Here is a 23,144-nt window from a genome sequence, read left to right on the forward strand (position 1 = left end):
AATTTCATCATGTCCTTCAATTTCATTTCCTCTAACAAAATCTCAAAACAAGTAAAAGAAGGAATGAACAATACACTTACTTGGACATAACGTCGTTGACTTGAGTGCGGACAAGGCCAACATACTGGTCAATCTGGGCCTGGTTCTGTTCGTAGACCTTGGGGAGAGTGAAGAGAGCAACCACAGCCAAGATGACCAGCGTCAAGCCATTGAACCAGGACCCCAAGTAAGTCAGGCACCACAGCAAGCAGCCAAACTGCAATATAAACAACAATTATATCACTGTTATATAGACAGACTTTTAATTTTTTCCCGAACCAACAAGTTTTGGTGAAAACTATAAAATAGGAAGGAATATCAAGACTTCAGAAAATTAATTAACATTTGCCTTGGTTCTTATCTTTTTAGTTCTTTTAGGGAATGACATTATGAATAGGCTATTTTTCCTTGGCTGCCCTCCCTTAAATGAGAATACTGAAGGCAATTCTATGTAAAATTACCAACTTTTCTATAACTTGAACATCACATGCCTTACCTTCACAGAGTCAACAAGGTCCTCCACCAGGAAAAGCCTCTTCAGTTCAGTAACAGTAGAGTTGATCTGTTTCACAATTACATCTGTGGCCTCATGAACTTTGTCTGATGGCAGGTTGGTGTCTTTCTCTAGGAAGTTCCTGAAACAAATACATTTATAACACATATTCATTAGAATTTAGGATTTGAATCGGCACTGGAATGATGGCTGACTGACTTAAAGAGCTCACACACTACAATAGGCTGACGGAATCAAGGATTTTTGTCCATACGTTGACAAAAACCTTGGCAGAGCCAATGATAATGATGAATGTACATTACACCTATGAGAGACGTGCAGTTGTAAAATCTACCAGTAATAAGTCCTCTCTAACATTAAGGGCCCTCATTATGTGAATTGACATATAGCTTGCAGAACACGCAAAAGTAAAAATTGAAGGGAAACCTGAGCTTCTACCTCCTTTCATAACATTTCCTTGATGACACATAAAAATGTGAACCACTGCACTGTGTGACAAGCAGGTCCGGCCCTAACCAATTTGGCGCCCTAGGCAAGATTTTAGGTGACGCTCCTCTTGAATCGCAGTATATTCCACTGCTGGTGTATATACTCACAAGAAACTGAATAGCTTTATCTTGGAGATTCTTTTACTTAAAGAAAGCAATTGCCCAATCAAAAGACATAATATCAACTAGTTTTAAGAATAGTGTGTTTTTTTTTTTTTTCTCCATTTGTGGTGTCCCCCCCCCTGGATGGACGACGCCATTAGCATTTGCCTATACTGCCTATGCCACGGGCTAGCCCTAGTGACAGTGTGGCAATAAAGACAGTACCATGGACTTACTTGAAGGGGTGACCATCCTGGGACTTCTGGACAGCCTGCATGATATTCTTGTACACCCTGAAAGTAATGGTTCCCGATAGGATGGCCAGGGAGGTGTAGGAGACCACGGAGATGAGGGAGAGATAGGCCAGGGACAGCAGGATCACCATCACTCCACCAAACACCACTCCAGTCTTCTTCACATCACGCCAGTAGATCAAGTCAACCACTGCAATGCAAGCCACACACGTCAACACTTGCTGCGACACATCCTCACACTCCTACTGCTTCATTTCAAAATTTGTTACACCTTCATTACTTACAAATTAAACTTAAGCTTACATTACATAGAAGGATCTCATTTCCTTATTTCAAGAAAATAAATAAATGAATAAAAATGAAATATAAGAATAAATAAATGAAAAAAACTGAAGCCATTTGCATTTGATATATAACCATTTTTAAGCAGAAATGAAAAAAAAAAATAAATAAATAAATAAAAAATTATATATATATATATATATATATATATATATATATATATATATATATATATATATATATATATATATATGCAAATCATTAACAAAACCATAAAAAATAATGGTATACTGAATCAGGATGTACATACAGTAGCTTGACATTACACTTTACATTACACCTTTGTGTCATCCAGCGACAACACTCAAGAATATCTAAACACTACTTCCAGCTGTCGCTGCATGCACGCGCGCGCGCGCGAACGCGCGCACACACACACACACACACACACACGCACATATATATATATATATATATATATATATATATATATATATATATATATATATATATATATATATATATATATATACACACATACATACATACATACACACACACACACACACACACACACCTGGTCCTCTGCTAACAGGTTCAGGATCAGGGCTTTGCTTCTCACTCTTCGTCTTCTTGCCCATGTTAGATTATGAGGATGTGAGCGGCTACTCCTACAGTGACAGTATCGCGATTCAGGGAGACGGAAGGGTGGGCTGACAAACTACTGGGACAGGTGCGGCGGTGGCAGCCAGGCCAGCGTGGTGAGAGAGTTTGAAGTGACGCAAGGCCACTCACTCGGCTACGGGGCAGACTCCTCGCCCTCCCTTATCTTCCACGCTGGAGCCCACTCTCTCTCCACGTATACACACACACACACACACACACACTGATACGCTCGTACAGCGCCCGACCGCCGCTCGCCTGGCGCATCAAGAGTACCTCCATATTGTTCTCTTTGTTGGATCCAATCTCTTTTTAATAACATTTCATCAATGAACAATAAGGTCTACGATAACTTATTCAAACAACACGAGTGACGAATGATGGCACTATGTGATCATGCTGGAAGTTGATTGGTTGACACAATTGTCTGGCGCCCCTTGAAGTAAAAGTACTAAAGGTTGAAGGGAAAGTTTGGGAATGTGTAACACACTTATAGCTACGTTCTTCCAGTAACAGATGTCGCTCTGATCACTTTTGGGAGCAGGGTTAAAAGAATACTATCATGATATTCCTAGTGCTACATCGTTAAGAGCAACCAAATGGGACTGAGGAACTGAGCACCCCTTCCTCTGTTGATTGTTTTCTTGAAATGAAACACGAAGTGACAGTTGCAAGTGTAGATGAGAGACAAAGAAGTGAGGGGTAGCTACGCGGGGTGTAAACTTGCAAAGTTGGCAGGGGAATGAACAGTGAGCACGGTGGTGGACCACGGTGACATGAGGGCGTTACTACTACCTACAGTAACTGGTGTTTAGGTTAGAGGCAAGGCCCTTGGATCGAGCCAATTTCTAAACATTACCACCAGCACGTGACACTTGCAGCTTGACTTACCAGATGGACATCAAACAATCACCTCCGAGCAATGACAGCCGCCATCTCGCGGTTCAAAATAAGTGATGCATGACGCCGCTTCATGCCTCAACACGCACCGCCTTAAATCACTAACACCCAGAACAAGCTAATAACTTCCTTATTTGTGTGTTTCAGTAAGATAGCGACTAATGCCTGGGTCCTGGCGGTGGGGCTCAGGGAGGCTGGCACTTTCGAATGTCTTGGCTATGCATGGAGCCAACATTAGGCTTTAAATGTTGCCCATTCTGCCCAGTGCACAAAGAGCTGGCAGCCATCATCCTTGGATATGTACTATGCCCTTTCCCTGTTGCCTATTAACACAATGTTACTTCATCTGGGCCGAGTCACTTGCAGCGCTACATGTTGTTTTCCTACTTGTAGCCAGCGCCATCATCAGCAGCACACGCTTACAACTCTCGTCACTCATCCTGAGTAAGCCGCTTCGTCGATTCACTCTAACTCAATGATCTGATCATATGGTTGCTGTGTCTGGTTCATCTCCATCATTCCTCAATGTCACCTCCCAAGGTGGTGACGGGGACGACCTGTATAGGCGAGTGCGGTGCCCAAAGCTGCTACCACCCACGATATTAGTGCCTGAACTGCCCGGCGCCCGCGACGCTTGTGCCATTCTTACCCGGTGTCCAGTATTCTTTAAATGGACGTATACTTGAGAGAGAGAGAGAGAGAGAGAGAGAGAGAGAGAGAGAGAGAGAGAGAGAGAGAGAGAGAGAGAGAGAGGCGCAGCACACCGAGTACTATATTTGTAGCAATAACTGACGTCAAAGATAGTTAGAAATTTTTCATTGCGCGGTGTGGTAGTAGCCGACAGTGTCCTCCGTGGTGTGGTAGTAGCAACGGCGGTGGCGGAGGCGGAGGCAGCGGTGGCAGTACTTTTGGCCGAAAATAGCGTGTCTCACTCCTCAGCACTCTAGACTTTATCACTGTGACGACCTCCACGGAAGCCGGCACCTAATGGCCACCACAGCGGGGCGCGACTTGACCGCCGGCAGACTGGTGGGGGCGGTGCGGGGCGGGGTGGTCACTACTCACTGGTGGCGGTGTCCGTGGGAAGTGCCCACTGAAGGAAGGCAGCGAGGAGGGATCCGGTGCTAGCCGGCGGAGAGGGAAGGAGGGAGAGAGGAAGACCGTGCCCTCCGTAAGCCAGGACTGGTGCGGTGCCAAACGGAGCCCGGCGGAGCAGCAGAAAGGGAGGCGGGTGGGCGGCGGGCGTCGTGCCCGCACTGTAGTCAGCTTCTCCCGGGTAACTCACGCTATATTTACTTCTCTTCCTCCCTTACGCCCCCCGTCACACCAACCAGTAGTCCTTGGCACTGACGTCTGCACACCTGCCCATCGCAGCGCCAGCACCTGTCTGTCTCATCAAACACCTGCCCCAAAGATCCCTACCATCGTCCCCCTACCTTATACCTGTACTAGATGCACGGCGAGACACTCGATAGCCCCTAACAACGACATCAATATGAGCTCGACACCGTGCTATGTTGGAACGGGTACTACTTGAGTATTCTTCACTATCATCATCTTAACTCGCGGAATCCACAATTATGTCGTGCCTTTCCCAACCTACAATGCAGGTATCATCTGTGGTCACCGACCCATCCCATCCAAGCTATCCTGAAGGTGGATATATTATTGTGTGTTGTGCTGTACGTGTTCTCTTCCCCATCTCGTCACTTATTCATTCTTCACTGAGTCAAAGACTCAAAATTCTTCATAGATTCATCTCACATACCCACTTCATCTTCTACATGACACTTTGCCCGTTCCCGCCGGTACCCTTCCCCTTGCTGGCCGGGAGAGCCGTCTGGGTCGTGACATTGCACTAATGTCTTGATGAAGGAACTTTCCAGCATCTTTCCAACACCTCAATACTAATACTTCTGTTGTCACCTACATTCCCAACATTTCCTTTCTCCTCACTTGAAACACTTCCATAAAATCTCCATCTATATATACTTAACTATCACCAACTAGATATTTCCACTCATCCTTAAGGGTCTGCGTTCGATACAAAAACAATTTGTTGTAAATGCATCATACTCTCCACACCTAATCGTATCTCTCCACTCTCTCATTACTTGATTCCAACACAGCCTTATCAAATCTACAAGCTTCAATCCCTCATCCTCTCAACCATATACCAAAACGCAGAAGTACTTAACTCTCCGACTAATTACACTCCTACAAGGAAAAATACGGGTGTCGCAGGTGATTCAAGCGTAATATTTTCACGTGCTTTCCACACAGATGAGGAGCAACTACTATCATATTCGGATACTTGCCGCGAAGAAGCTTTGTTGTCTTAAAATTCATAATCTTATTCTTAGGAACGCGCACACGCCCCACCCCGGGGTAAGTGTACATACAGCGAGCACACTTTCATAAAGCAGCCTCTAGTGTTGATGTACGCACACTACTTCACATGCTCATGGCCTGTGTGTGTGTGTGTGTGTGTAACGTTCTTAGTCTGCGATCAATACTCAGCACCTGCCCCTCCCCCATCCCCATTCCCTCAGATCCCTCTCGGAGCGGTCCTCCCTCCCTGACACCGTCTGCCCAAGCCTGTCTCCCATCCAACCACACACACACCTATACCCACCGCGCCCCCTCTACACCCACAGCCTCAGCCCCGCACACACCCATACCCACCGCGTCCCCTCTACACCCACAGCCTCAGCCCACCACACACCCATACTCACCGCGTCCTCTCTACATCCACAACCACAACCCAGCACACACCCATACCCACCGCGTCCCCTCTACACCCACAGCCTCAGCCCAGCACACAGCCATACCCACCGCGTCCCCTCTACACCCACAGCCTCAGCCCCGCACACACCCATACCCACCGCGTCCCCTCTATACCCACAGCCTCAGCCCCGCACACACCCATACTCACCGCGTCCCCTATACACCGACAGCCTCAGCCCAGCACACACCCATACTCACCGCGTCCCATCTACATCCACAATTTCAGCCCAGCACACACCCATACCCTGACCCACGCCTTCAAACTGCTCTCACCTACAAGACTCACACCTATTCCCACCTCGCTTCTTCCTCGCCCCTCCAACCTTCTTCAGCAATCTTCTTACCAATTCTCTCACTCTCGACCTACTTCGCCTCCTCCACCATCGATCAGGGTCATTGTAAAGAAATAATGCTTAACTGACGATAGAACATGCAAATAACATCAATAGCAATAATGATGATGACAATAATAATGATAACAAAGGTACAGATCATAATGAATAAAACATATTGCACGAAGCATAAAAAAAACATTTGTATTCTCCGTTTAATTTCCTAGCGATTCACACGCACACACGCACACGCACACGCACACGCACGCGCGCACACACACACACACACACACCCACAGACACACACACACTGTTATAATAATATTTCCAATGCACCGGACACATCAATACATGTATATATACTAAATCAATACCAACATAATTTACTATGTACACATCAATACATTATAATTGTAGAGAGATACTTTGGAAAATAAACGGAAAAGAAGGGGCACACACACACACACACACACACACACACACACACACACACACACACACACACTGAGGGCCATCATTAACAACAACAATAATAAAAATAATAATAATAATAATAATAATAATAATAATAATAATAATAATAATAATAACAATAAAATAAACCAAAGGCAGCAAGCGATCGTAACTTGAAGCACATCTCAGGGCAAGGACGAACTGAACACAGGTAATGGGATAAGTGAAGGTAAGCAGTGGTAGGAGTAAAGGTAAGGAACGTATTAGTGTCTAAGTAAGGTAACGGGAAGAAAAGTAAGGTCAAGGTACTAAGGATAAGTTAAGAGCAGGAATAGAAAGAAGGGAAATGTAACGGATAAGGTAAAACGTAACGCACTGGCCACGGTAATCAGGTATAAAGGTAAGGTAAAGATAACACAGGTAAAGGTATGATAAACAGGTACACAAATAAAGAGTAAGACATATAAAGCTCAAGAGAATCAGGAACACGGGTAAGAAGTAATACACGTATAGGTAAGCAGGTAAATGGTGAGGTAAAGGTATACAGGTAACAGGAAACTGCAAGTGGCAAGAGCGAACATAACATTAGTCAACAAGTCTGAGCGGCGGTCGCAAGGAGGAAGCAAAACCTGGAGCCGATTCTAACCAAGCCAGTTATAAGAAAGCAAATCATAAAAAGGAAGTTGAGAAGCGAAGGACCATCTTACCTCGCGGATCCAGCTGTGCAGGGTTGAACCACGCCCCTGTGTAAGCGTGCGAAAGGGAGGAGAAAGAGAGAGAGCAGAGTTAAACAGCTGCTGGCCTCACATCACAAACCGCTAGTAGTTATGACAACAGCAGCAGCAGCAGCAGTAGAAGTAGTAAAAGTAGTAGTAGTTACTGATGGTGATGGTGGTGGTGGAGGTAGTTGCTGTTATTGTGAATATTGTGAATATGGTGGTGATAATTATGATGATGATGATGATGATGAGAAGAAGAAGAAGAAGAAGAAGAAGAAGAAGAAGAAGAAGAAGAAGAAGAAGAAGAAGAAGAAGAAGAAGAAGAAGAAGAAGAAGAAGAAGAAGAAGAAGAAGAAGAAGAAGAAGAAGAAGAAGAAGAAGAAGAAGAAGAAGAAGAAGAAGAAGAAGAAGAAGAAGAAGATGAGAAAAAGAAGAAGATGAGAAAAAGAAGAAGAGGAAAAAGAAGTAGTAGTAGTAGTAGTAGTAGTAGTAGTAGTAGTAGTAGTAGTAGTAGTAACAATAAGTGGCTCAAAACAAAAACAGTAGTAACGCACTAAATTAAGAGGTGTGGCAAACTCTTATCAGGAAAAGAAACAATCCTGACAAATATTGCTACTCTTTCCTTGTCAGAATACTACTACTAAAATATGGAAGACGTGAACTGCCTCATCAAAAATGTCATAAAGAGAAGCCATATGCAAGACAAGGCGGCAACGTTAGATTGGGAGTTCTTTCTACGGACACATGAAAAATATAAAAAAAATCTCAATGCAAATAAAAATTAAGGAAAAAATCGGATAGTATTATATAAGGAAAAATAGAAGATAAAAGTTATATGTAGAGTATGTGTGTGTGTGTGTGTGTGTGTGTGTGTGTGTGTGTGTGTGTGTGTGTGTGTGTGTGTCACGCGGCTCATATTTCTAACCTGTTTTACAACGCAAGGCAATCTATGTCACTAGAGAGAACTCGGTCTGTTGGTCTGTCTCGCTTTTTTTTTTTTACAAGAATACCGTTGAATTTTCAAAGATGTTTGACAATAACCAACATAAAACAATCTATGACCTCCGTTGAAACTGTCGTAAAAACAATAAAATAATAAACTAACAAAAATTGAAGTGTGGTTGTGGTGACTGAAGCGATCCTTTCACAGTGAGGTGCAGAGAACAGCGAGCTGCGATCGTTGCTCTTCAACTATGTCACTTGTCACTCACAGCAGACCGTGAGCTCATGAGCCCTCAGGCACGAGGCAACAAACCTCAACACCCAATCCAACCTTTCTCTTGAGCGCTCTTCTACTAAATGAGAGAGAGAGAGAGAGAGAGAGAGAGAGAGAGAGAGAGAGAGAGAGAGAGAGAGAGAGAGAGAGAGAGAGAGAGAGAGAGAGAGAGAGAGAGAGAGAGAGAGAGAGAGAGAGAGAGAGCTTTCAGAAGAAAACATTAATTTGAACAAAAAGATGAATTGCCAAGGTATGGTTCGTTGCAGCAATCGTGTCAATAGACGTACGCTGCAGGGGCGAAAATCTTTGCTCGGGTGCGGGGCGAGTAAGACATTTGCAGCGAAACCAACATGGCGCCTTGGTTTCTGCTGTGGTCCTGCTTGTACTGTGCATGCCACGGCTGTGTCAAGCTGTGCTCCGTCCTCTCTACTTTCCTATAATGTCCTACGTCTCTTCCACCTTCACAAAAGTCTCTTGCCTCGTCCTCCACTTCATTTATTTGCAAGGCTGCTCTCGTCCTAAAAGATTGTTCCTCGTTTTCCTACCTCTTGAAAGCACTAGAGAAGTTACCTTCTACCTTTCTCCCTCTCACTGGTGTCTCCCTCCCCTCACGCCTCGATCGATGCCACACAAAGCCACACACTCCTCAACCCACTCCCGCTACCACCTTCACCTCCATCATAGCTCAAAGGTGCACTACAAAAAACACTACAAATCCATCTATGAAATTTCACACTGTCTCTCTTAAGCCACACTACACGCACACCAAATTACCAAGCCAGCAAACATTTGTGCGTACACTATGAACACCAAGAATATTTATTTCAGATTTCACCTGTGTGTGTGTGTGTGTGTGTGTGTGTGTGTGTGTGTGTGTTCCTCCTGACCTGCCATTAACAACCTGTGTCCGGTAGTGACAAAGACAGTGTCAGAGACAATGCCAGAGAGAGAGAGAGAGAGAGAGAGAGAGAGAGAGAGAGAGAGAGAGAGAGAGAATGGTTATGGTGGTATTAGTAACAAGGTATTTTCCTTGTCTTTTTAGTTACACCACACACACACCACACACACACACACACACACACACACACACGTATTTTCCCCAGTTGCTGTCACGGTCCATTACAATGCTAACACACAAACAGGGTCAATGAACGACAAAGAGAGGCAGTGGATAAGAGATGTTTGACGGCAAACACCCCCAAGGGACGACGCCAAGAAAAGACTGATGGAGGAAGAAGGGCGAGGAACAGGATTATGGAGACAACGTAGTGTTTCATAACTTTATGTAATAGTGAAGGTAGAGGAGGAGGAGGAGGAGGAGGAGGAGGAGGAGGAGGAGGAGGAGGAGGAGGAGGAGGAGGAGGAGGAGGAGGTGGAGGAGGAGGAGGTGGAGGAGGAGGAGGAGGACTGACGAAAAATTCATAAGCCTCAAAGAACATCATGCATTTAAGAACATTTGCTTTAATCGTTTGCTCCTAATCCTCTTTTCGTTACACACTCATCACCACGCCAGGTACCCCTTCACCCCCGCCTCACCCTGCCAACGCCAGCCGCTGCAGCTAACACGACGTCTCGCCCCCGTTCATTATTCCATGTGTGGCAGAGTAACGTGCAGGATATCGCTAACTGTACTCTCTCGCGACTTGCTACCCGCTAACACACACACACACGTGCACAGGAGAGAGTCAGACAGCAGGCGTCATGTGATCAGAGAGCATCTCAGGGCATCACAGCCACGTGGGGGCTCGAGGCAACGGCAAAGACAGCGGGTTGGGGCCTGGGGACTGTGTGGCCTCGTGCAAACCTGAACACTTTACTCCTGCCAACTCTGTCGGCATCCCACTACACCGGCTTGGCACCACCGCGTCCCCTACAACAGTGACATCTCCCCCACCCACCGTCTCTCTCTCTCTCTCTCTCTCTCTGTCCCAAGCTGTTCACGTGCACTTACAGGAGGACACTCCTATTAGTTAATAAGACTGATGGTACCAGAAGTGCTTCATCGGCTCACCACCACCACTATCAAGCAGGCCTGCTAGGTTCTTGGCGCTTCTCGTTGTATGACGGGACGATACGTGAAGGAGGAAGCCCTGCTGTCGCTCCTATGCAAAGGTGGCAACGAGGAATGTGGCATCGACGTTATTGAGATGTTAAGTGAAGAGACAGCAACTATATTTACACACACACACACACACACACACACACTAAACTACTTCAACTCATCTGGTTTTGTGTCCCATTGAGACTTTAGTACTTTGGAGGAGATGGTGATGGAAGAGGAGGAAAAAGCTTCAGGAAAGACTTCGGAGAAACAAAGAATGTAACGAAGGAAAAATAGCAATGGTAGACAAAGGAAGAACGGAATGAAGGGAGGAAGAAGAATGCAAGGAATGGGATAAAGAGGGAACAACCAATAGACAAAGAAATCTCTGGCACACAAATAGGAAGGCAACGCTGCTGTATTTCCTGCCAAAGCTATAAAAGGAGGACCAGATTCAGTCACCACCACCACCAATGTTTCAGACTCCCTTGCTCTTCTCCAATGAACGAGAGAGAGAGAGAGAGAGAGAGAGAGAGAGAGAGAGAGAGAGAGAGAGAGAGAGAGAGAGAGAGAGAGAGAGAGAGAGAGAGAGAGAGAGAGAGAGAGAGAGAGTTCTCCTACAACTTTCCTTTCCTCTTGACAGTCTTCACTCCGCTCCCAGTTTGGTGCACATCCCTTACATCACCATTGACACCACGATTGTGCTTGTGTTAGCTACTGCTGCTGCTGAGAGAGAGAGAGAGAGAGAGAGAGAGAGAGAGAGAGAGAGAGAGAGAGAGAGAGAGAGAGAGAGAGAGTCTAGCCAAGACTTACTTAATCAATATGACCCAGCCACCTCCTCAACTTATTGTCATAACACACACACACACACTTATCACTACACCAATTCACTAATTAATTCACTGACTCGTTTAGTACCTGCTATGACTCAAAAACCATTTACTCACTCACTCAGCCATCCCTCTCGCTCCTGCCAAGACCCACGTCACCCCGAGCCAGGCCGGGAGGGCGTGGCAGCAGCAGCAGCGGCAGAGTAGAAGGCAGGTGGTAGAGTCACATGTTTAATTCACCGTTACACAAGTGTTGTTCTCCTCTTCTTCTTCCTCCTCCTCCTCTTCCTCCCTTGTCCAGGCCACACGTAACCACCGCAGAGATAATGCGATGCATGCAAGAGTGACAGTGATAAGAGGAGATTCGTTGTGACTGCAAGTATTTCCTTCTCCCCACATATGCACACATCCCAGCGGTGTTCAAGTGCACGTTACATAAAAAGAAACATTTACCACTTTCAAAAGTTTTGCTGTTTTCCATAATTCTGTATGACTTGCGTTTTCCTTCAACAAGCTTTATTCTATTTCATTTACCTATTTCTTCCTTTTTGCGTTTAAAACATCTATGCCTCCTAGTGAAATATTTCACTACCATCATCTATTATCATTACCGTTTTTATTAATCTGTTCATCTCCCTAAAGCAAGAGTCAACCTTAACTCATCCATCCCCTTTAGCAGTAGGCTCTCGAACTCGCTGGCTGCAACTATAGACTCTTCCTTTCTTCCTCCGACGTGACATTGTTTAGGAGAGCGTTTCAAGACACTACTGAATTTGGACTGGGTCTTCCTTAGTTCTCATCCTTTTCTTATCTTTATGGAGACAAATAGCTGACCTTTTCTTTCTGTATTTGAATCAGTCTTTGTACTTTGAATCTTCCTCTCTTGGATAGAAAAAGAAATGTCACTAGCTCTGCATATAAATCAAATCACCTCCTATAACAAGTTAATGCAATATAACTCCTGTATTCTCTCAAGAAGGAAAGCATCTCGCAGCGTTTCAAGTCAGCGACACGCTTCCGCACTGTACATTCACACTTATTTTGAGTAAGAATGTCTCCCGCCCCACCCCAGAAGGAAGGAAGGGTCGATGGGGCAGGCAAGCAGGAGGGCTGGTCAGACCGCCGCCGTCACCACCACCACCACCACCGCTATTCTCTCCCATACTCCCATCCACTTCCTTCCTCTCTCTCTCTCTCTCTCTCTCTCTCTGAGCAGCTGATCACAATGCCGCACACTCTCTCAGAGAGAGAGAGAGAGAGAGAGAGAGAGAGAGAGAGAGAGAGAGAGAGAGAGAGAGAGAGAGACGTGAATATCGCTTTAAACTCCATTAGAAAAAAAAAGCGTCCATTTAATTTCCATCGTCATATAGTAAAAACACACACACACTCTCTCTCTCTCTCTCAATTGGTTAGCAGTCCCTTAGAAAAAAAAATAAATAAATTACTCGCACTGCTTCTTTAGGTCGACTGGAGGAGAGAAAAAAGTTGGGTAAGCGAGGTGAGGAAAAGGCGGACCAGGCAATACTGGAATTTCCTGAAGAAACGACAAGACGCTGAGTCGTTCACCTCCTCCTCCCATCTCTCTCTCTCTCTCTCTCTCTCTCTCTCTCCACTCAAGAAGGCTCACTATGTTTGCAGCTTTCCTATTTCAGACTTTTAATAACATGAGATGAAAGGCTACAGTATGGACGCTCAATAAAGGAGTGAGAAAGTTGCATCAGTGGGGCACCTAGAGAAGCAAATAAAGGGAAGAGGGTCACTGGAGCACAACACAGAGGCCAACAAGGAAGAACAGGAGCAGCAGGAACAGAATCGGTGGTGGCGGCGGCGGTGACGACGGCGGCGGCGGGCGGCGGCAATCAATACAGCCGTGGCAGAAGGTTCGGGTGTGTGGACTGATGCTGCCATGACGATCGCCTCGGCTCGCCTCGTCCTCCACGCACTGCCTCACCTTGCCCTGCCTTGCCTCGCCTCGCCTCGCCTCGCCTTGCCTTGCCTCGTCCTCCACGCACTGCCTCACCTTGCCCTGCCTCGCCTCGCCTTGCCTTGTCTCGTCCTGTTTTGCCTTGCCTTGCCTTGCCTCGTCCTCCACGCACTGCCTCGCCTTGCCTTGCCTTGACTTGACTTGCCTCGTCGTCCACGCACTGCCTCGCCTTGCCCTGCCTCTCCTCTCCTCGCCTTGCCTTGCCTCGCCTCGCCTTGCCTTGTCTCGTCCTGTTTTGCCTTGCCTTGCCTTGCCTTGCCTCGTCCTCCACGCACTGCCTCGCCTTGCCTTACCTCGTCCTCCACGCACTGACTCGCCTTGTCTTGCCTTGTCTTGCCTTGCCTTGCCTTGCCTTGCCCTGCCCTGCCTCGCCTTGCCCTGCCTTGCCTAGCCTCGCTTCGTTTCATCCTCCACGCACTGCCTTGCCTTGCCTTGCCCTGCTTCGCCTCGCCTCGTCCTCCACGCACTGTCTTGGCTTGCCTTGCCCTGCCTCGCCTCATCCTCCACACACGGTCTCGCTTTGCCCTGCCCTGTCTCGCCTTTCCCAGCCCTGTCCTGCTTGCCCCGTCTCGCTATTTTCAACAAGCGCGTCATGACCAGAAAAGTAGCTCATCTGACCTTCACCTTTAAAATGAGGATCAACTTTATAATGCATCAACTTCATCAGCCAATAACAATGCAGCGTTAGCGACGTTCGTACATACCACTAACGACAAATAGCCCTGGCCCTGCATACCCGAGGGTGCCGCCGTGACCGTAGCATTATAGCAGGCCGTCACTGCAGCCAGGATGACAAAATAGGAATGAAAGGAAAGCTGCGAGGAGGAACCAGACCTACACGTACTGCACTACTTCCAATATCCACTTAGCATCCACATTCACTCCCTACTGCCTGCACTAACGACCTGAGAGCCGAGTCTATTCCAGCCACCCACCGCCACCATTACCCTCAAGAAGTACTTCTTCATATCAAGGAGGGTGCGGGGCCCTTGGTGCTAGGAGACAGGATGGCCCTTTATATAGTCTGTAGGGAAAAAGGCAGCAGGAAATTCTGACACTAGCTGGCCCCGGGGAACAAGCTAAGGTCGATACCACATGACCCAATACAGCCCCGTCCACCAGGCGCCACTCCATGTGCTTCACGGTGAGTCACTTTCCTTCCTCACTCCCTTCCTTCCCGTCCCACGCAAACATTTTCAGAGAAAATTGTACCTAAGCCTGTCTCTGTGAGCTGCCGCCTCCCCATACCACCATCACAACACCTAAGCTACACAATATTCCTTGTCACTCTTGCACCCCTTCCACCCTTTCATCCTATCCGTCTGATTGCATGTGTAGAAGTGTTTGAAGGTACTGAAAAGTCTCCACACACACACACACACACACACACACACACACAGGTGATTGGTTAAGAGGAATACAAAAGGTGTGGAAGGTGAAAGAGAGTAATGCATCGTGTGGAGCTGAGCAACCAAAGCTGTGTCAGCCATGGCGGCAGAACGGTGCTGACTAACGCTCATGTGGATCAATAGCTGGTGCTGGGCTTTACAGGTGGCGCGCACACACACACACACACACACACACACACACACACACACACACACACACACACACACACACACACAATCATAACTCAGTCATTCAATACGGGCATAGGAAAAAAAATCGCGAAAAACGACATGCATTGTATCCCGCGTAGCAGACGGCACTTCGAAATATCTCGGTTAATACAAGAATAGAACGAAGGGTTGTTGTTGTTGTTGATGATGGTAGTGCTGCTGTCGACGAGGAGTGTATGGGTGTGGTGTTGTGGTGAAGAATATATTGCAATCATGTGCACGCTGCGTGACTTGCAACAGACTGGCACACCTCCCTGCACACACACACACACACGTTTGATCTCGTCTTCGTCATTGCGTGCCCATAAAATAGCGGTCCTCCTCCACTATTTTACTGCAAGCCATAACTACTACTTCTTTCATCAGTTAGAGAGAGAGAGAGAGAGAGAGAGAGAGAGAGAGAGAGAGAGAGAGAGAGAGAGAGAGAGAGAGAGAATATACGAGTAGCTCAAAATAAATAAGATCCGCCACGCTGGCCAGGCCGTCTTCCCACACTGCACTAGCGCCTCGCCTCCGAGATCAAGTGGCGCCGCTGGTAGGGGAGGGAGGGAAAAGGGATCCTGGATAAGGAACAAATGGCAGATATGGAAGACAGTAAACACAATAAGATGGAAGAAAGGAAGAAACCAAGAAGAAATAAAAAAAAATGTATATTAAGAAATAGGAAAGAAACTCAGACCAAAGGGACGAAAAACATACAATAGAAGTGAGTCTTTTAGGAAGTCGTGAATGAGGCAGCTGTGGTGAGGTGAGCACGTGTCGTGAGTCACGCCCACACCTGGCGCCGCCGCTGCTATGGCACACTGGTCAACTGCAGACCAATGACCAGTTCTCAGTGGAGGAAGTAATACACTGCTGTCCCCATGAGGGAGACGCTGCCTACTGGCACTGCAGGCTTAGCTTTGTGCCTCGTTGTAAAGCTTCATCTTCATCACCAGTCAAAAATCAAGACAAGTAAAATCATTAAGTAATTGGCGAATACTAGTGACGGATTCTTACCAGGTAGAACAGCACTTCGACACTCAATAGAAAATGGTAATATATTATCCATTAACTAGACGAGCGCGCGCGCGCACACACACGCACGCACACACACACACACACACACACACACACACACACACACACACACACACACACACACACACGTGCGCGATTTTTAATTCATCTCATACTTAAAAAAAAATTCTTATCTATTTTACACGACTCAGTCAACGATTATCAAAAAAGAAAATTCTCTCTCTCTCTCTCTCAATAGGTAATAACAAACACCTTCATTATTCGCAATGGCTTGGAAATCAGAAAGAAACATGCATTGCTACAATCTCGCTCTACTGATGTGTCTAGTTGTAAAGTATTTTCTTCCATGGATATGTAATACGTATGCTATAGTAGAAGTATCACTCGGCGAGAGGACAGACGGGGGTTAGCGGGAGAGAGGGCGATGGGACGTGGGGGGGGAGGGGGAGGAAGGAGGCTGGTTAACAACAGCGGCGTGAGCGGTGAAGGGGAGAAATGAGGAGAGGGAGCTAGGGGGGAGGGAAGCTCAGGACCTGTTTGAGTGAGGGAGGACGAGGCGAGAGGACTGTGTTGGTTGGTGACTGGAGCAGGCAGATCGGAGAGTATTGCGTCGTGTGGGTGGGTCCAGCAAGTTTATCACTCGATACTGCAACTTGACAGAAATGCAAGTTTTACGCCGCTACTGTCATGAGCGACATTATCCCGCAAGTTCATTGGCTGACAGAAAAGCATTCTCGTATTAATATCAAAAGTTTTATTTCTTTTATGCCAGTTAGTTCATATGCGTGAGAGCGAGCATTATTGTGTAAAGTCCTCAGTTAATGCCGCCAGTCATCGCAGCCATGATGGTCGTAGCAGCAGCAGCAGCAGCAGCAGGGAAATCCGTGTTTTAAGGCGAGGAACACGTTTGGCTGTCATCCTCACAGTGAGGTGGCAGGGTGTGGCAGGAACGATGTATGCCGCAGGTACGTACAATATATTGCATCACGGGGATAGTTCAGGTCTTCAATGGCGTCCTACCTTTGGGGGATGTGACAGCTGCCCTGTGACCTTCGTCGCCCTTGGAATTCTACCACACTATTACATTGTTTTATTCTAATATCATTACTATTATCTTTCATTTCAAGGACCTTAAATATAATTTTTTACAAAAACCTGAATGAAGCCAGTGAAGCACGAATAGCATTCCTTAAACTAACTTCCCACTCCCTCGCTCAATGTACTTAACGTTATCACCGTCATTCCTTACACTCATTACCACTCCCACGCACTTAATATGAATTTGTGCCGAGGAATCTGGCGAATCTAAGGAGTATGAAAATCTCCCTCAGAAAGTAATCGTTGAATTAATTATAAATAGTGTGAGTGAAAGACTGAGGCAGGGTGTGTGTGCAGGTAGGACAAAGACTTCACCATCCAATCGATAACACCGAACAAATTTTGAGGCTGTGGAAAAGCAGCAACACCCGTCACAATCTTGCAGCAGCACCACTCGTTGCATTGTACTTCAAGTATTTATTCCTTTCATATTAGGCGACCATTTATGTTCTGAGTGTGAGGATTACTGTCGTGAACTCGTGGAGGAAAAACAGGATAAGAAATACAAGGCCAGTACCGATTTGTTCGACTGTTTACTTGTGTGAATATGAACTACTGATTGTTTACGAGGACCGAATAAAATATCATCCAACGATGGCACATTTACCATAGTTAATGCTCGTAACTTTCATGAACTATGTACTAACAAGAATGAAATCAGGGTGGGACTCTTGCATTGCATTACTCCGTTAGTTAGGGCAACTGTTGTGTAGGATACCGATAAGATTGGAGAAGACCTAACCACAAATAGCTGGAAAGTTCACTGCCTTGAGGGTCCGCCTGGCCACACCTGAAACTATCAAAGCATCGCGCTTGACAAATGAGGCGTAAAGCGTTCTGACACATGATGAAGGGAGGGTTGGCTTGTCACCAGTACAGACAGGCTGGAGCCCAACAACAAAGCAAGGGCGTGGTGAGAGCCAGCCTCGCGAGACATGACAGCCCTGGACCGGCTCAATACGACCGCTCAGCAACATCCAGACGTGTATGGTGGAGGCAGGAGAGTCATGTGAGGCTGGTGTGTGAGATTAATGCAAAACAGTAGGCTGCTACGTGCAGCACTGAAACAACTCACATGGGTTCAAGATAGAGCGCAGGTCGATTCCCCCCGAGGCAGGAGCAGCCACCGCCGAGGCAGAGGTGTCGCACTCCACGCCTGAACCACCGTTGGCCTGCATTCCTGGTACTGCTGCTTCGGGCTCCATAATGACTGGTATATCCTGGTAAACCACGACACGGGAATACTACCGGGACACTTCCACACTCGGACACGGCACGACACTCCGGCGTCGCCTACTGTTGAGCGACCAGTGGCAGCCGACAACTCTAGGTGGTCAACTCGAATGACGCAGTTTGGGTTTCGGCCGACAGAGGGAGGAGGGCGGCGGGTGGTGCTGGTGCGCCGTGCCGTGCGCGGCTCACCTAGCTATCTTTCGGGATATTTTACCGTTATGCTGTAATGTTCTGTCACGTTTCTTTCAACGTAACAATGGTGAGACATATGGATCATGATCAACTCCTGCGAATCACTATCAAAGCACAAAATGAAGGATTATTCAAGGCCAAGGTCGTTCTATCCTATGAAATACCTGCCACCGGGCCTGACGTCACTGGTAGGGAGCAGCCTGAGGGGAGTGGGGGTAGGGGGGAAGGAAAGCAGTCTTGCCGTCACCACTACCACTCCATTCTCACGTCACATCGAGGGTACTTTTTCTTTCTTTCCTTCTTTTCCCGGTGAAGAAGGTGGTACGTTGCCGCGGGCACGGTGGTGATCACCACACACACACACACACACACACACACAATAGTTGCTACGCTAGGGACGAATAACAGGTTCGTTAGTTTCGTGACATTTGTTTTACAACAGATATTCGAGATGCACTTCTCCGCTAACAACCGGCAGCAGGCACTTCTTGAGAGCTGACTCGCGACAACTTGTACATAAAATTATACTTCTGCAGACAGAAACAAGACAAATGACACCTCTTAATCATTAGCAGACGCGTGTCTGCGTCCTCACTCTGAAGAAGCTATATTCTAGGTACACGAAAAGGCTTAACAAAAAAAAGTCTAAATAAACATGATGGTTTTGAATAAAAAGTTGTGAACGTGTAAGGGCTGCCTTTCCCAGCCCTTCTTTTACGACCTGTCTCGGTGTGACCACCTGGCCACCCGCCACACGAGGCAGGTGTTGACGCCGTGCTATCCGGCAGCAGGTGTCTATTAGTAAATGTACTGCTACCTCCCCTTCCTCCTCCCCATCGCCGATAAATCATCAACTTAGAAACAAATGAGGCACTCGGGAAGACGCATGACAGCGAAGCTTCCTTCTTGGAGGAATGGCAAAGGTGTACAGAAGCCTTATCGAGCTGCCTCCATCGCACGCCGAAGAAAATGAGCTCCTATAATAGTTACGCCTAAAACCAGAGTCAGTTTTCTTCACTTCTTTGCAATACAACGTTGAAGGTAGACTGAGTTTAATAAAAGCCACCTCTTCCACAGCTGGACCAATACCAGAGTCTAAAACACACGGAAGACATCCAGGGTAGCCTTTTACACAAACAATACTGGTTTAAACGAGATGCAACAGCGCGGCAGCTCAATGTTTTCAATTGCAGTATTGCACAAACAGAATGGTGCGAGAGTAAAGTACAAACATAGGATTCACAGCTAAGTTCAGTGTTCTGAGTCTGATGCCTCTTCATGAATACTGGTTGGTGTTTTGAAAAACTTTGCACTCTCGTGACGAATATCTTTAAAGGCTAGAGACATGACGTTTATGATTCTTGATGTGGAATCTTTGTTAAATAAATATTACTAGTATAATGAACATACCCTTGAAAATTCCAATAACTTGTACCGAAATCTGAAGGTAGTCTGGATAGCAACAGTGACGACAATGATGGTCACCAACAAAAGAGTGGACGACACTATACATACATACAAGACATACAGCATCACGTACAACTCTATGTGCTTCTACATATCTTATTTTCATACATTTGTGTGTACACTAGAGTGGCATTTCAGCTAGTTCCTAAACGATGAGTAACTTAATAGTACCACTCTAAAGGGTGCAAATTTCGTGTGTGTGTGTGTGTGTGTGTGTGTGTGTGTGTGTGTGTGTGTGTGTGTGTGTGACACACACAGTCACACACACACACACACACACACACACACACACACACACACACACACACACACACTCTCTCTCTCTCTCGAAAAGTAAATTTGCCTGTCCATCACGTTTCTAGTTATATGGCAAGCTATTCAGTTCACGGAGGAGGAGGAGGAGGAGGAGGAGGAGGAGGAGGAGGAGAAGGAGAAGGAGAAGGAGAAGGAGAAGGAGAAGGAGAAGGAAAAGGAGAAGGAGAAGGAGGAGGAGGAGGAGGAGGAAGAGGAGAGGAAGAATATGAATAACAGTAAGAATAAGGATAAGAATAAGAATAAGAAAAAGAAGAAAAAGAAGAAGAAGAAAGAAGAAGAAGAAGAAGAAGAAGAAGAAGAAGAAGAAGAAGAAGAAGAAGAAGAAGAAGAATGTGGAGTGAGAGGACCGACAGCTGTTGTTACGAGATGAATACAAAGATAAAGACACTGATGGAAAGCAAAATGCACATCAACGGATGTGATGAGTATGAGAACTAGAGGCAGGAAGAGCAAAAGGAGGAGGAGGAGGAGGAGGAGGAGGAGGAGGAGGAGGAGGAGGAGGAGGAGGAGGAGGAGGAGGAGGAGGAGGAGTGCAGATATAAACAAATACTAAGAAATAAACCACTAAAAAAGACTAAACAAAGAAGAGGATAAAAAATAGACAAATTTCAGAATGAAGACGGAGAAATCAGAAAAACCAAGAGGATAAAAGAAAATGCTGAGGGATAAACGAAAAACTTAAGAAAGAAATTGGAGAAAAGCAAAGAAGAAAAAAAGAAGAACGAAGATAGAAGCGAAAATCAAGAAGAAGGAAGAAGACAGTACTGAAATATAAACCACAGGAAGAGGAGGAAGCAAGCACCGAGAAAATCAAGAATACATCCTGACCACCAAGCAAATGATCTCTCCATCCCGCCACCACCACCACCACTACCACCTAACCACAGCCCGCAGCTCCCTAACAACTACCACCACTACCACCACCGCCACAACCCCGCCAGACAGAGAGGCATCATTCTGCCCTTGACTGGCATCACTGACCTTCATCCCAGAGAGAGAGAGAGAGAGAGAGAGAGAGAGAGAGAGAGAGATGGTAGGTGGTTAGGTGAACGTCTGACGTGTCTCAATGGTTGTGTGGCTAACTGTGGCGTCATGCCTGGCTGACTGGTGACTAACTGTAGCAAGCGTGGCTGGCTAACAGTGGCGTCACGACTGGCTGACTGGCCCCACACGGCAACCTGGCGAGCTGGATGACTGGTTGATTCACAGAAAGACCGGCTGGCTGCGTGGTTGTCTAACATTAATTTGTCTGTCTGGATGACTGGACACTTCAGGATATTGACTGGCCAGCTGACTGGATCAGGACACACCCATATTCTTGTCTGGATACTCCTCCACCCCTTTTCTCTTTCTCCTAACATTTACTCCCATCTTCCTGGAAATATTTTCTTTGCAGATAATTTTTCCATTAATATCCGAGGTATTTATATAAACTATTTCCCTTTGTCAAGATAATGAAGTTAGGTTGCATCTATGTATTTTTACTATACTATATATAGCGATTTCTTATGGTTTCCACCTTTGAATTCTCTAACACACACACACACACACACACACACATGAAACACAGCTTAGACAACTACTGTTAATACTTTATGTTCCATTTGTGACTGGAAGAGAAATGTCAGTAAAGAGAGAGAGAAAAAAAAAGTCCACCAGAGAAAAACGTTACTTAGAGGAAAAATGCAGTGTGAAAATAAATAAACCAAGACAGGAATATTAGCTTGGAAAAAAAAAAAATACTCAAGGGCATAAACTAAGGAAGGAAATATTGTCTTGGAAGAATGCTATGGGGAACATGTCTAAGATTGGATTAGCTACGAACAAAAAAATGGGAAAAGGCATTCAATTCTCAAGTGTATAACTGTTGTGTTGAGTACGTGACGGGGCGGTAACGACCGGCAACCGTGTGCTTGGCGCCACGGTGCTGAGACGGCGTGGGAGAGAGGGAGAGGGAGAGGGAGAGAAAGACAAGAAGAAGGAAGCAGAGGAGGTGACGTTATCAGTGAATCTGTCTGGGAGAGTGATAGCAATGGTGATATTTCCGGCGAGGTGACTCATGTCTCACTCATAGACTGACTGACTAACTGATTGACTGACAAACTGAGGCCTCGGGCTGAGAAATAGTTGTAATTATCTGTATCGGGTCGCTAATGATTAATGTTCACCTGTAAAGGTTGAAGGTCACCTGAAGAGATTCAGTTTCCATGCCGGTCTCTCTCTCTCTCTCTCTCTCTCTCTCTCTCTCTCTCCGTTATGAAAACCGGAATAAAAATAGGAGTAACGGAAGAAATAGAAAGGAATGTAAGAAGAACAAGAGTGAATAAAGTATGAATGAAGTAAGGAAAAGGAGGAAAGAAGTAAAAGAGGGAATGCCGGGGGAATTATTCAGGGCAGGAGGCCTCAGAGACGCAAGGAAATAATGTGAGTGCAGGAGGAAAAGAAAAGGAAACTCGGGCAAAGAAAACTCAGAAAATAAAGGAAAACTACAAGGAAATAGAAAGCTTAAGGGAAAGACCGAAGGAGAAAAAAAAATAACATGAACAAGAGAAGGACAGACAACAAAGAAAATAGGAAAATGTTGCACGAGGGACAT

The 23,144-nt window shown here is 46.2% G+C and overlaps 2 protein-coding genes and 1 long non-coding RNA gene across 4 annotated transcripts in view; 1 reads left to right on the forward strand and 2 right to left on the reverse strand.

The window, feature by feature from the left end:
• The window catches only part of LOC123512374 (reticulon-2-like), a 39,899-nt gene that overhangs the window by 2,066 nt on the left and 14,689 nt on the right, over positions 1-23,144 (reverse strand). Inside the window, exons 2-5 of one of the 2 annotated variants that reach the window (XM_045268750.1) lie at positions 7,522-7,557; positions 1,380-1,587; positions 536-674; positions 81-256 (exon numbers count right to left, since the gene is read on the reverse strand). In XM_045268750.1, the coding sequence (XP_045124685.1) occupies positions 81-256; positions 536-674; positions 1,380-1,587; positions 7,522-7,557 (559 nt within the window). The remainder of the gene's footprint in view (positions 1-80; positions 257-535; positions 675-1,379; positions 1,588-7,521; positions 7,558-23,144) is intronic. The other variant, XM_045268751.1, reaches the window with a different exon arrangement.
• LOC123512378 lies at positions 10,110-20,474 on the reverse strand. The gene is made up of 2 exons (XR_006677078.1): positions 19,118-20,474; positions 10,110-10,953 (listed from the first exon to the last, which is right to left on the reverse strand). It is a non-coding gene; the product is annotated as an uncharacterized LOC123512378 (long non-coding RNA).
• The window catches only part of LOC123512375 (serine palmitoyltransferase 2-like), a 48,641-nt gene continuing 42,681 nt past the window's right edge, over positions 17,185-23,144 (forward strand). Inside the window, exon 1 of the mRNA XM_045268755.1 lies at positions 17,185-17,208. Within this exon, the coding sequence (XP_045124690.1) occupies positions 17,200-17,208 (9 nt within the window). The 5' untranslated portion in view covers positions 17,185-17,199. The remainder of the gene's footprint in view (positions 17,209-23,144) is intronic.

This window comes from Portunus trituberculatus, chromosome 33 (assembly GCF_017591435.1).
Source record: "Portunus trituberculatus isolate SZX2019 chromosome 33, ASM1759143v1, whole genome shotgun sequence".
NCBI classification, from domain to species: Eukaryota; Metazoa; Arthropoda; class Malacostraca; order Decapoda; family Portunidae; genus Portunus; species Portunus trituberculatus.